This window comes from Eublepharis macularius, chromosome 1 (assembly GCF_028583425.1).
Source record: "Eublepharis macularius isolate TG4126 chromosome 1, MPM_Emac_v1.0, whole genome shotgun sequence".
NCBI classification, from domain to species: domain Eukaryota; kingdom Metazoa; phylum Chordata; class Lepidosauria; order Squamata; family Eublepharidae; genus Eublepharis; species Eublepharis macularius.
In genome coordinates, this window is record NC_072790.1 from 169379204 (window position 1) to 169392300 (window position 13097).

The following is a 13097-nucleotide window of genomic DNA, read 5'->3' on the forward strand; positions in this document are numbered from 1 at the left end:
GATTTAGCTGTTTTTTTCCATCGCTGTGTTTTAACTGTTAATGGACTTCTGTGCTTTATGTCGTTGTACCTTGTGGCATTGTTAGTTGTCTTCAGTCCAAGGAAATAAGATAGATATATTTTAAATAATAAATAAATGTATCTGTGAGTTCCAGTATATACAAAAAAAACTTCTGTTAAGCACTGTAGAGCTTGTTTTATATTTCATTTTAGTCCCTCGGTGCTGTAGTTTATACTCTGGAAAAGGAAGATTAAAATTTCTGAGTGATGCTATGATGGTGTTTGGTTGAACTGTGGACTTCTGTTGCCAACCTCTCTCGGATATGGTTCAAGCTAAGTAATGCCTGCTCCATTCCATCATTCTGATCATTTAATCTCTCTCTGTGAACTTCAAAGTATGTCATGAGGATGGGAGAAAAGCTTGCTAAACATGTTTCTTCCTCAGACTGCAGATGTGGTTCTTTTTAGATGTTTTATAATACATTTCAGCCCACAGTGGAAATCTCTGTGCAGTCCTAGAATCAGTGGCATTCAAGAGTGTGTGGCTGCTTCTTTTGACTCTTAACCTTGCTGCCTTCTTGTTCACTTCCATGCAGAAGTCTCAGATATACACTTGGGGTGGTCGCCCATCAGATCGCTGGACAAAACTGGACTTGAAAACAGAATTGCCAAGAGACACCCTTCTTTCTGTGGAGATTGTTCATGAACTGAAAGGAGAGGTCAGAGATTGCTTTTCTTCCAGAAGGGGGCTAATGTCTTCTATCAGCTATTTAATTCATTTTACATACGGGAGGGGCCTTTTAGGTTAGGGCTTCTAATAAATGTGGTGTTTTAAGTTCTCCTCATGGTTTAGGACTGATTCAAGTTGCAGATATTATCAAAGGTTAATTTGTTTTGAATCAATGTTCTCTAACTCTTCTGTAGTTGTTCGATGAAAGTATGGCTTTTGTTCATGAAGCCCTGTGTTGCTGACATTACTCTCCTTTCCAGAAATGGTTGAATTTAGGTCAAGTTTGCTCATAGTTTGCTGATTGAATTTCAAAGCGTGTGGAACAAAAGTTGCTGTAAGATTATCAGTCATGTGGTCACTAAAGAGCAAATATATTTTCTCTGTATAAGCTTGAGGTGTATGATTCCTCTATAGCTTTTGACACTGTGCATTTGTTAAAGATAAGGGTAGAGCTGGGTGGCCTGTTTGCCTAGTCCAGCAATGCTTTGAGGGAACATTTTCAGACTGCGGGAGGGGAACAGAAGACTTTGTAAAAATAATTAACAGCATAAAGACTCACTAAATATTAATGCTGTGGAACTGATTGACAATAGGTTTGGGATCAATAAAACGAATACTTAATTTTTTTTAAAAAAATTGCTATTACTATTTGGTGATAAACTGCTAGTAAAAATAGCTTTTGAGAGGATTAAACAGGTCTTTCAGTGGCTGTCAACTAAGAATGGAATTATCATGATCTGAGGCAAGAGATCTCCAGATCCCAAGGACAAGGAGGGGCTTTCTCCATCACAGTCTGCTCATGAGCTTCACTGGGGCATCTGATTGGTCAATATGAGAGGCTAAAAAGATGGACTTCTGCTCTGGTTCCACCAGCTCTTATTGAGCTTAATTCACACAATTCAGAGATTTCCAGACTGTTTCTGAGGACATACTGATAGGATTTTGCCATTAATTCTTGGTGCACAGCATTATTGCCTGGTTACTCCCCACCACAAAGATGTCATGTGCTAGCAGTTTATCACTGGTAATTAATTAAAGCACCAGCAGAGTGAACGTTAAAGCTGAGGACAGCGTGTGTGTGTGTGTGTGTGTGCGTGCGTGTGTGTGTGCGCGCGCATGCATATTTGAGGGTTAGGAAAGATCCTCAAAAAGAGAATGGCTTTATTTTTTAATTAAAAATTCAGCTGTTTTCTGAAGTAAACAGAAAAGTGGTTAGCTATATCTATATCTATATCTATGTACACCTCTTTGGTTTCCCTAGGGGAAGGCACAGCGGAAAATTAGTGCTATCCACATCCTGGATGCGCTAGTGCTGAATGGCAGTGATGTCCGAGAGCAACATTTCAATCAGCGGCAAGTAGAGCTTGGTGATTTCCTTGACTGTATATTGATAAAAGCAGTTAAGAACCTTTTTTACTTGGGAGCTCAGCCAGTCTGACCACCCCCGTTAATCTTTGGAAGACTTTGAAAAAGGAAGAGCCTTTATATGTGGAGCACCTCAGAGAACCTGTGGCAGCGAAGACTGTCCTCATGAGCATGGAGTCATTCAAACTTAAAATGTACATAGAGCAAACCCAAAGCAGCTGAAGGGATCCTATTCACTGAGAAAGTGCTAGGCCTCAGATGTGTCTCCCTGTATTTTCCCTCAGTTCATGCCCAGCTGGTCTATGCATCCTTCCTTAGGTTTGCTGTTTCCAGAATTTCTGCAAACAGGGTATCTATTGAGCTGTCTTCTTGGCTTGACTCTTGTGAGCTATGTCTAGCTATGACTGCTGAAGTTGTACCTGAACTGCACAGCTCTTTTCTTTTATTTCTAGAATTCAGCTATCAGAGAAGTTTGTAAAAGCTGTCTCTAAACCTAGCCGGCCAGATATGAACCCCATCAGGTGAGTGAGGCCTTTTGGATTCTTGCTGCTGTCTGTGATTGTGATGCCTAAATACTTGGTGGTGGATGGTGGAGTTATGATCAACTACCATGTAATATGTATGCTAGAAATCAAAGGGTGACCTGGTTACTTCCCACCACAAAGATGTCATGTGACTGGATTGAAAAACCACTGATCAAAATGTGCTTCCTTGCATGGGTCTCTGTTTCTGTGGGCCGTGTGGTGGCAAGAGGAGGAGTAGCAGAACCAAGGCTGGAAAAAGCAATTTGTTGAGCATCAAGAAATCACTCTGGAAGCATCCCATATAATACCATGTAATAGAGTAGTGGTCATCTTGTTTTCTCTTTTAATTTGAATCAATGTGCTGGTCATCAGCACATTTTAAAAATCCAGTTTAGCCTGTAAAAAGCCAAACATATCACCTGTTTTTCCAATTGTGTTTCAGAAACAATTCTTGGCAAAGTAGGTCTGTTTTTATTCAACTGACTTTTCAGATCAGACAACTGGAATGGCTCTAGTGCTTTGTTTGTTGTTGTTTTTTCAAGCTTTTCTCATTCTTGAGGGCTGGGATTTTGAGGAGTCCACTGAGTCCTTAGGGCATAAATTCCTGGATAGTATAACAGTGAACAAGGTTTTTAAATGCAAAGTCAACAATATCATTTCATACTTTATCTGCCTTTTGAGAACCTTTGACTTAGAATACCGTAGCACCTCTGGCTGAGTTTGGGTCTGCATTTAATTCCGCTTACTGGCTTGTTTGTCCACAGAGTGAAAGAAGTGTACAGATTAGAGGACATGGAAAAGATTTTTCTAAGGTGAGTCCTCAGCAAATGTGCACTTGTTGAGTTTATGCTGAGCAATGAAAAAGGAGGGCTTTGTTACTGTTTGAAATGGCTGTTCAGAAGGTATTCTGTTAAATTCTGAGTTGGTGGGAAGGGGGAGATACTGGCTTGCCCAAAGTATGCCTATTAGGTAGTATAAGGAAATTAGTTGGCTTACTATAGCCAAATCTGCAGCCTCTGTCATCATAGCAAAGTTCTGTCTCCTTTCCCTCTTTGTGACCTAGAAGATTGTTACATGAATGGTTGCATACACAGAAAATTCTTAGCTTCTTCTAAATATTAGCACAATGGTGTTTTGCATAATGTGATCAATAGATTGTGATCAAATGGTCAGCCATCAAAATATCCCTTATTTTTAAAATCTCTGTGCTGTCTTGGCTCACATAAGAGTTCTGGCTGCTTTCCCTTAGCATTATGGAAAAGCTCCACTGGGTCTGCTGGCCTGCTATGCCTATTTTGCATGTCTCACTGATATAAATGTCTTCTGTAGCACTTTTTGATGTGTAAAGTCCCTTTATAGGCCTTTTATTCATCTTCCCAACTCCTCCCTTGAACCAGGTGATGGTGGTTGTTTTTTATGGGAAACTGAACTTGAACTTGCATTGGAGGGTAGTAGTGGCTCAGTGGTACACCATTATGCAGAAGGTCCTAGGCTCAGTTCCTGGCATCTCCAGTTAAAAGGCTCAAGTAATGGGTGCCCTTTGCCTGAGCCCCTGGAGAATGGCTGCTAGTCAGAGAAGACTACTGACCTAGAGAGGCCAGTGGTCTGGCTTGGTATAAGTTAGCTTCATTGGACAGCCATTTGCCTGGACAGTGACTTGAACTGAGAGGCAGTTAGCCTCTCAGTTCAAGTCCCATGCTTCAGCTACTAAGCTGTATTGGATTTCTCAAAATCCATTGCTGATTTAAGATTCGCAATTATTGTGTTACGTGTGAACACTTCTTCTACTCCCTTTTTGGATGCTCAGGTTAGAGATGAAAATCATCAAGAGCTCTGGGGGAATACCACGGCTCTCGTACACTGGCCGCGATGACAGGCACTTTGTACCCACAGGACTGTACATAGTTCGGACTGTCAGTGGTAGGTTCTCCTGTGTTCTTCACCATGATGGCCAAGCCCAAGGTCAGGGTATGTGGGTTCTGCTTGGATTGGGGGTGGTCTCTTGATTCCAGACAATTATAATGACAATTTTTGGATGTCTTTTGCTTCACTTTAAAAAAATTAAAATGAACAGTATTTTTCTTTGGCATGTTACCTTTCTCGTGTTGTCTGTGCTTGATCATCCTGACTGGGGTAGCCCTGAGCTAGAAGTGTAGGAGAAATTTGGAGGCTGAGGAGAATTTGCTAGATTTTCTCTCCTGCTTGTGAAAGAACAGTGCAAGATGCTTGCTGAAGTTTTGCTGCAACCGATTGGAGTAGTGGGTCTGTATCTTTCCCAGCTGCTCCTCTCCTTTGCCTTTTTCCAAAGGCCATCTGTAGTGTAGTGTAAATTTGCATTCCAAATGCCCTTTTTTCCTAATGCCATTTTAGCTGTATTGAAATGGGTAGAAAAACACAGTAAGAACATTAAGCAGGCCAATTACCACTTCAATTCAGTGTCCTGCGTTCATCATCTCAAACGTGAGATTGACTTCTATGGTCATTTTTTGCTAATAGCCACTGCTGTTTGCACATCATTATTTTAGTCCATTACAACATTCTGGGATACTGAGTTTCACTGTTCTGCTGTATCAAAGAACAAAAACCCTCCTTTTGCATCGTATGAATTTCTTTTGATTCTTTAGGATAAATCAGTGTCCCTATTCACCTTCCATCACCACAGTTCCTTCTCTAAGCTATGTTTAAGTTATTTATCTCTTAAGCCATCCAGTGATGGCTCTTGAGAGAAAGCAGTGCTATTGGGAACTATCCTGAATTACCTTAGAAGAAAGTGTGTAACATCATTTAGAAATTTTTGCTTTATAAAATAATATTTGTTAAAAGGAATGACAAAATGCACAGTCAGCATGGGCTTTGCAGGAAAGATTAATGAGCCGAAGCTAATCACTTTACTGCTCCTATTCACATATTATTTCAACACAATCCACATGGATTTTGTACTTAAGATGTAACAGGACAGATCCTATGCAGTGTCCATGGGGAGGGGGGTGGATGTTTCTTGCCTTCTCCGTAGCAGTCATCTTTGAGCACTGAAAGGTGGTGGCAGGGTTTGGGAGACCCATGTAGATAAAAAGCCATGATATGGGCAGCTGCTGTAAGGAGAAAGTAGACAAAATTGCTCATTGTGCTTCCTGACCCAGAGGAAGGCTTCTTGAATGAGAAGTAAGTATGCATAGGACCCAGCCAGTATCTTTCTCATCCTTCACATGTTTTCTTCCCTGGACAACTGATGGCAGCTGAGCCCTGAACAGGATTCTTTGAAAGAAGTTGTAGGAAGGAATAACAACACTAGAAAGCTTGATTTAAGATTCTAGACCATGAAATTAAACACACAATTTTTCTTATGTCTCTGTTCTTGATATGATCTCTGGCTTTTTTCAAAGATCCCTGGACCATGGCAATTAGCAAAAACTCTAACAGAAAATTTTTCTACAACAAGACAACACTGATTTCAACGTATGAACTTCCTCCTGAATCTGTCTCACCATTTCAGTGAGTACCATCTAGCAATTATTTCCAGTTTATAATAGGAGGAGGGAGGTCAAGAGGACTCTGAAGTTTGCAAGGGTGGCGATGTATCGCTGGCCTCTTCATAAAATTATAGTTTCCTAGATTCCAGTTACATAAGCTCAAAACTAGTTAAAAGTTTGTAGAACACAAATACATGCCACTCTAAGGACCAGTGATTAGTTTAGTAGTTCTGGAAAAACTAGCTAGAAATCCAAGAAAAAGGCAGCATACAGTGCTAAGGTCAATGGCAAAGGGAAGGGTAAAAGAAGGTACTCTGGATACCTGACAGTCTTCTGCGTACCTGTAGGACTGTCTACTCCCTTATGAACCTACCCAACCACTGCAGTCATTGTCAGAAGGCCTGCTTCAGGGACCCCCACTTTTTGAGTTTAGGTGGGTGGCAATCTGGGAGAGGGCTCAGTTGGTGGCACCAAAACTCTTGAGCTCTCTCCCCAGAGAGATTCTCCTGTCTCTTTCTGTTGCAGTCTTCTGCCAGTAGGTGAAGACTTGTTTTGTTTGGCATTTCCTCAGTGATCCTTCCTCTCTGTTTTGATTTTTTGTATTTATTTTAAGCTCTGGTTTTAAATTGTTTTAATGATGTATTTATATGTTGGTTTTAAAGAATTCTAACATTATTTTAATTGGTATGTTTTAATTTGTTGTCTTCATTGGTTGCCATCTTGGGGCAGAAAGGCAGGGTAAAAAAAAATTGTTAATAATAACAGCAGTTTTTTTTTTTTTGTACAGCTATCAAAATATTCCTTGCACCACCACCAAAAAGTGAAGAGCGCAGTGTAGCATCACCAATTTAATGCAAACAGTCTGCGTCCTGAGTTATCAGCTGAAGGAACTTGTAGATTCTGGATTGTTGGTACTGCTAGAAGAATGATCAAAACCATCTCAAAACCATCTTGATTGATTGTAGTGATTCTCATTAGTCTTACTACCTTCTGTCTTTGGCCATACCACGTGTTGAATTTCCTTTGTTTGCAGCTTCAACTATTTTTCCCTGCTCTTCAGTTCACTTTATAAGATTCTTCTTTTTATATATATAATATTCATACTTTGCTTAGGATTGCAGTATAAGTCACTTCAGTGTTACATCCTTCTGAGTCCATGGAAGTAATTGTATAGCTGTGTTTAGGATAGCACTGTTAATCTCTGGTTCCTTCTAACTCCTCGTTCTGTTGTCATACCCTTCCCTAGTCATTTAACTGGGATCCACACAGACTTGGACTTGGCTTACAATCCAAGTTATTCCTTTGGTTATTATCAAATCCGCTCTTACCTGTGGCTCATGCAGAGACTTTGAGAAGCAGTATTGTTCTTGTGTTTTCACAGAAAGCACAGAACCTCTTGTCATCGCTGTCTTCTGCAAAATCTCATTCGGAAGAGAGAAGAGCAATTTTTCTTTGCTCCTGTATTCTTGGTGAAGAAAAGCAGGGGTGATTTCTGTCCCTCCTTGCAGAACAAAGCACAGGAGAACTCTGTTCCTTTTCTCCCAAAAGTTCTCTGTGGATGGAAATGAGAGGTGGTTTCTCACCAATGAGCTGGGCGTGCTCTGGAGCTGTAGGGGCCCTCCCCAGAGGGGACCTATCATTGGTAGGAACCTGTCTTTCTTCTGTGTCATACATTGTCACTAAACATTCCCTGTGCTCTCTCCTCTCTCACGTATTCATCTTTTTTCTTATTGTCCCATATCTTTGAAATTCTCTTCCCTACCAATACCCACACTGCTCCATCTTTTTGTAGTTAAAAAAAACTTCTAAAGACTTATTCTGCAAAGTTCAAGGGAAGAATTCTTCACTTTTTCTGAATAGAAGACAGTAGAGCGACAAGCAGTTTTTCGGGAGGTGGATGCATGGATGATGAGGGGGTCCCATTCACAGGAATGTTCTTTAGCCTATAAGGAAAGCAAGCCGGTTTCATAGCTCTGAATGTGCCAGAGGCCTGGGTTCCAGCAGATTCACTTCTGGTTCTCTACCTGTCTTGGTACAGTAGGTTGTGAGAGAAACTAGGGGAGCCCTTTGAACTTTCTTTTGTCAACTTGCTGATTTTCTTCACAAATTCAGGAGTATACTCCCCTGCCCATTCCCCTTTGCATATTTTTTGTAAAAGTATTTTGGCAGAAAAACTTAAGAATGAGTCTAAAAACAACAGGAAGGCAAGAGGCTTATATGTTACTTTGATAATGGATGCATTGCATTATCATTTGTAAGCTCTAATGTGACTCTAATTAGAAGCTGATACATTTTCTTGTCACAATGCTAATATCACTCTGTTAGAACAGTGCAGCTAAGTAGGCTGTGAACATTAAATGCCAGTAACTGGACTCAGTGGCTGCTGTGGCTGTGGCAGTTAGCTGCTCTGTTTCCACTCCCACCACACCCCAGTATGACACCAGTCTTTAACAAGAGGGAGAATCTGAGTTCAGGAATGGATTCCTGACTAAACGAGTTAAGTCAAAAAGGGTTTTTTTTAGTACCATTCTGATTTTAACAAATCTTCATCTAAAATGTCAACTTGCTGCATTTCATGCTGTGTCTGTTCTATTTGCTGGACCTTTCAGAAGTTCTCCTGTAAGACCTTTTATAGATTCTGGTGAGGTTACTTCATTTCTCATACCCTCTTGAAAACCTAAAAAAATTCACTTGTGATTGTGTTTTTCTTTCTTTCTCACACAATAGACATTGATTTCTCCTTTCTAGTCCATGCTTTGACTTGAGGCAAAAATACGTCTCTTTCTGTTAAAACAGCTTCCTTTTATAGACCTGACCAGGTATTTGCACTAGAAATGCTGCAGGTTTTGGATCCTGCAGAAATGATCAATGATCTTGCAAAGTTTGGTCATCTCTTAAGGCACTGTAGCTAGCATAAGTAGTAAACTTTTTTCCCACATGAAGGGCAGACAATGACTTCTGATGGTTGGAGGCTCTGCATCCAGCACCAGATACATTCTCCTATCTAAGCTTGACTACAGTCCTTTCTCTGCCTGGCTTACTCTGCTGTAATACTAAGCACATGAGCACAGCAGAAATGGCAGCCATAGTGTCGGAGACACACCTTATCAGCAGTTTCCAGTTATTGGACACAGCAGAAGGCAAACTTTTGTGGGTTGCCTGAAAATTTACTCTGGAGGCAACTGAGAGGACTCCATAATTTGAAAAATTGCCCAGCAGTTAGCTGCAGCTTGTCGGCCTCAAATTCCTTTTGCCAGGTTGAGCAAATCTGTGACGTCATGGTGTAGGATTTCTGTTGATATTCCAGTTCAGAATTCACATTCCAAGCCTTTTGGCTTTCCTCTTTTTCCCTCTTGCCTCTGTGAAGGCACAGAGGCAAGGCATTAAGCAGGACTTCCGGTAGGGTGACACTTTTTCTGTCCCCTACACAAATCTCTGTCCATATTTGTGGCCTCTATAGTCATTCCTTTCCCCAATTCTTTCTGTGATACACTCCGTTTCACCCTTCCCTTGCACTGAGCTTGGCAGTCAGCTCTTGAAGAAGTCCCTTAGCAAGGCAGTAGCAGTTTCCAGAGAAAGTGGGATTTTAATTCCCCCATATTCTCCTACCTTTGAAGATGAAATGGACTTTGTACTGGGTGGTGGGGCAGGAGGGTAGGGGAAAAGTCAGCAACTCCGTGTCAGTCATTCTGCCCCTGTACACTTTTATTTAGCCACCATGCAGCGCAGGAAGAAGAGAATCATGCTTGGAGGAGCATCTTTTGCTAAATAACTAAATGTTAAAATTAGGGGGGAAATGTGCTAAATTTGTATAATGTCATATACAGTGTTTGGATCCCTTTGGGTACATATTTTAAAAATTTGGTATCCAGCCCAGTTTTGAAAACTCAAGAGATTATTAAATATGTAAGTCTTGAAAGCCCTTCTGCATTTTATGTGAGGGTAATTGAGCACACATTCTGCCAAATGCCTTTGAAATGAACATTTGGATAGTCTTGTCAACAGCTTCCTTATTTTGAGTCAGGAACATCTAACTTGGTATGGTTTGTCCCGATTTGTAGGTGCTCTGCAGTCTTGTGCAAGGATCAGCCCAGTTACTAGAAATCTTTTAGTTGAAGGTGCCTGGAGTTGTGTTTGGGGATCTTAGTATCTGTAGTGTTTCCTGTCTCGGTACCCATGTCTGCTTTCTATACTGATTTCTGTCTTCTCTGTCTACAGCATTTGCTACTTCAGCCGCCTTTTTTGGGAATGGGGGGATGACGTTAAAGTGCACGACTCTCAAAAAAGGGAAGATCCGGAGAAGCTGTCCAAAGATACTGTCTTGTCCTTCATCAGGCTCCATTCACCCTCTGACCAGTCCCTCATCAAGTCCTGGGGGACAGGGACTGAGCCTGGCTTGGAATCTTCAGCCAAGGATTAGAATGGGTTTCTTCCAAACAGGTGCAGTGAGCCATTGGGGGAAGAACCAGTTGAACGGTAGGGTGCAAACCAAATGGGACAATACTTCAGACTGCAAAATAGCACTGTACATAAGTATTTTGCTCCTGGCAGCATATTCTGCAAGAAGCACAGGAGATGCAACTCTTAGAGCAGAGAATATTCTTCTGGACTGATCCCCACCATACCTTCCGTAGGCTTTTTCAAACCCACGCTTTGAACACAGCCTGGCCTGTGTCCCCTGTGTAACAGGCAACAGCGCAAACAAGAGGAAGCATGCCGTTCTCCAGTAGCACCTGTAAGAGTGGAGGACTCTGTGGCTCAGTTTGGCTTTCTGTGTGACAAGCCTCTAGTACAAGTGATACATTGGGAAGTCGTCTCTTGCACTGTCTCCTTGGCTTATGGCCCTGGCCTAGGGAGTTCTGGGTGCTGGTGTCATCTTAGTGGGCAGAAGCAAAAGAAAAAGGAAGTCTTGATAGTAACCGCTTAGGTTGCAGTGATACTGTGACTCTGCTTCAAGCTGAATTTCATGGTTCTATGCAAACATACAAGCCTGCTACCCTCTGGTGTGTCCTCCTTGACATACTACTCACTGTTCTAGAAAGATGATGTTTTACCTTTTCTGTGTGGGAGGTCTGAGACTGAAAGGATTGGTGGACATAGATTCGACAAGCATGTGTTTTGATGTGATCCTTCCATATAAGGCAGCTGCCTTCTAGTAAAGAACTTTTTCTTAGCCTTTTGAATTCTTAAAATAGGCATGAAAATATCTATCTGTGTGGATCAAAAATCTTGTCTGAAGTGAAGGCACAGAACAATGTTTTGGGGATCTTTCATGTTTTCTCTGATAATGAAAAACAGTCTGTCTTTTGCAAACTGTCTTTTGTTCAGTACTGGGCTTTCAGGTGCTGGGAACAAAAGACCATTAGAAGGTGCACACTTCTGCTTTCCCCTTGTTGGGGCTTCACGTGGGATCTAGAGAAAATATGTGCTCTTTATTTACTAATTGGAGCCAGTTATTAATAATGCAGCAAAAGGCTCTGTCTTAGGAAGCGAAGTAAATTAAGCATTTGCAGGTTAGCAATAAAGGACAGTATTAACTGAGGGGAGGGGTATTGGTTGCCGAGGTTGTGCCTTAAAGAAGTCTGTCAGGCCTCCTAAAATGGTAGACACCAAACGATTGATTTTGGATGCTGGGTGAGGTATGCTTTCACTCAGAATGGGCAGCATAGATTTTATGATCACATTTAAAACCTTCCGAGCCTCCTTAGGAGTGGTCCATAAATCTTGTGTGACTGGATCTCAGGTGCAGTCTTCTGAGCCTTGTGTTCTCTCTGTGACTGGAAGGTCCAACACATGAATGCCGTTTTAGTTTCAAAGTTGCCTAGTTCAACTGATGTTGCAAAGCCTAGATGAAAGTTTCTAGGTTTCCTTACTGGAAGCTGGTACTAAAGAGTTTTATTTTGGAGTTTAAAGTTGCTATGTACAAAGGTGGATTATATGTGAGAAAGGAGGGTCACTTTGTAATGCAACAGCATTGCTGAGGTCCATTACTGAGGCTCCTATCAAAAATGGCTCCCAGTCCCAAAAACTGGGCAGAATAATAGGAATTATAGCATAATCACAGTAATGTATTTCAAATGAGACAAAAGTGGATAAATAACTGCTAATACCTGCCATTTGAACTTTATGGTGTTTTTAAAAAGTATTTTGTTTTAAATAGAAGTTTTGGTGTACTTTGAGCAGCCTTTCCCTGTACGTTCAGTAGAAGGCAACCTGTAAGATGAATGAGCATTCTGCTTTTAGTCACTTTGTGATTGACAGTGGACCCTTTTTTGAGGCCAGTTCTTGGGTCAGGAGGAAGATATTATAGGAAAGCTAGGTGTCCTCTGGTATTAGTCCATTATTTCGAAGATATTTGTGGGGGAGGGAGGGCATTAGGGGACACAATAGATTCTGAAATGCCTGTCCCATTGTTCACTTATGTTGTAACTATTGTTCTCTTGCGTGTGATGGTAATCACTGTTAGTAAAGACATGATGACATCATGGGGTCAAGATTCTTCCATTTCAAAGTATCTGAGGGTCTTTGGCTTTTTAAAACATTTTTTAAAAACCTAACAATTTAAAGGCCACATGCCTGATGAAGACAACGGCTTTAATGAAAAACAGAACAGCTTAATCCAAGTGCAGACATGACCTTATCATTAAAGATTAGTCTGACCCTGTGGATAATTCAATAGTCTGCTCTCTTGTTCTCCTATTCTGGGATGTGTGTGTGTGCACACAAGTGTGCGCACGAAGTCTTGCTACAAGAAATGTTTATACAATCTGTTCTGTGAAGTTGTTTATCATTTTCTGTTTATTCTTCTTCTTGTCTTTGCATTGTCAATACAGTCCTTGTAATTCAGAAATGTGCTTTGTTCTTGGCCTAAATGAATTTCCAAGCACTATGTTCTGACCAGAAGAAGAAAAACTGTGCTCTGGCTCCATTTCTGGATAGAGAAATTGAAATCTACTCGAAGTCATCTACTGGATCAATGAGATTAATGTAGTGCTTTGAAACTATTTCA

The 13097-nt window shown here is 41.1% G+C and overlaps 1 protein-coding gene across 1 annotated transcript in view; it reads left to right on the plus strand.

The window, feature by feature from the left end:
• Positions 1-12938, plus strand: part of CMTR1 (cap methyltransferase 1) — a 50403-nt gene extending 37465 nt beyond the window's left edge. Inside the window, exons 18-24 of the mRNA XM_054977994.1 lie at positions 596-718; positions 1991-2082; positions 2547-2615; positions 3383-3430; positions 4426-4538; positions 6002-6110; positions 10307-12938. Coding sequence (XP_054833969.1) covers positions 596-718; positions 1991-2082; positions 2547-2615; positions 3383-3430; positions 4426-4538; positions 6002-6110; positions 10307-10508 — 756 coding nt within the window. The 3' untranslated portion in view covers positions 10509-12938. The remainder of the gene's footprint in view (positions 1-595; positions 719-1990; positions 2083-2546; positions 2616-3382; positions 3431-4425; positions 4539-6001; positions 6111-10306) is intronic.
• The last annotated feature ends 159 nt before the right edge of the window (positions 12939-13097 follow it).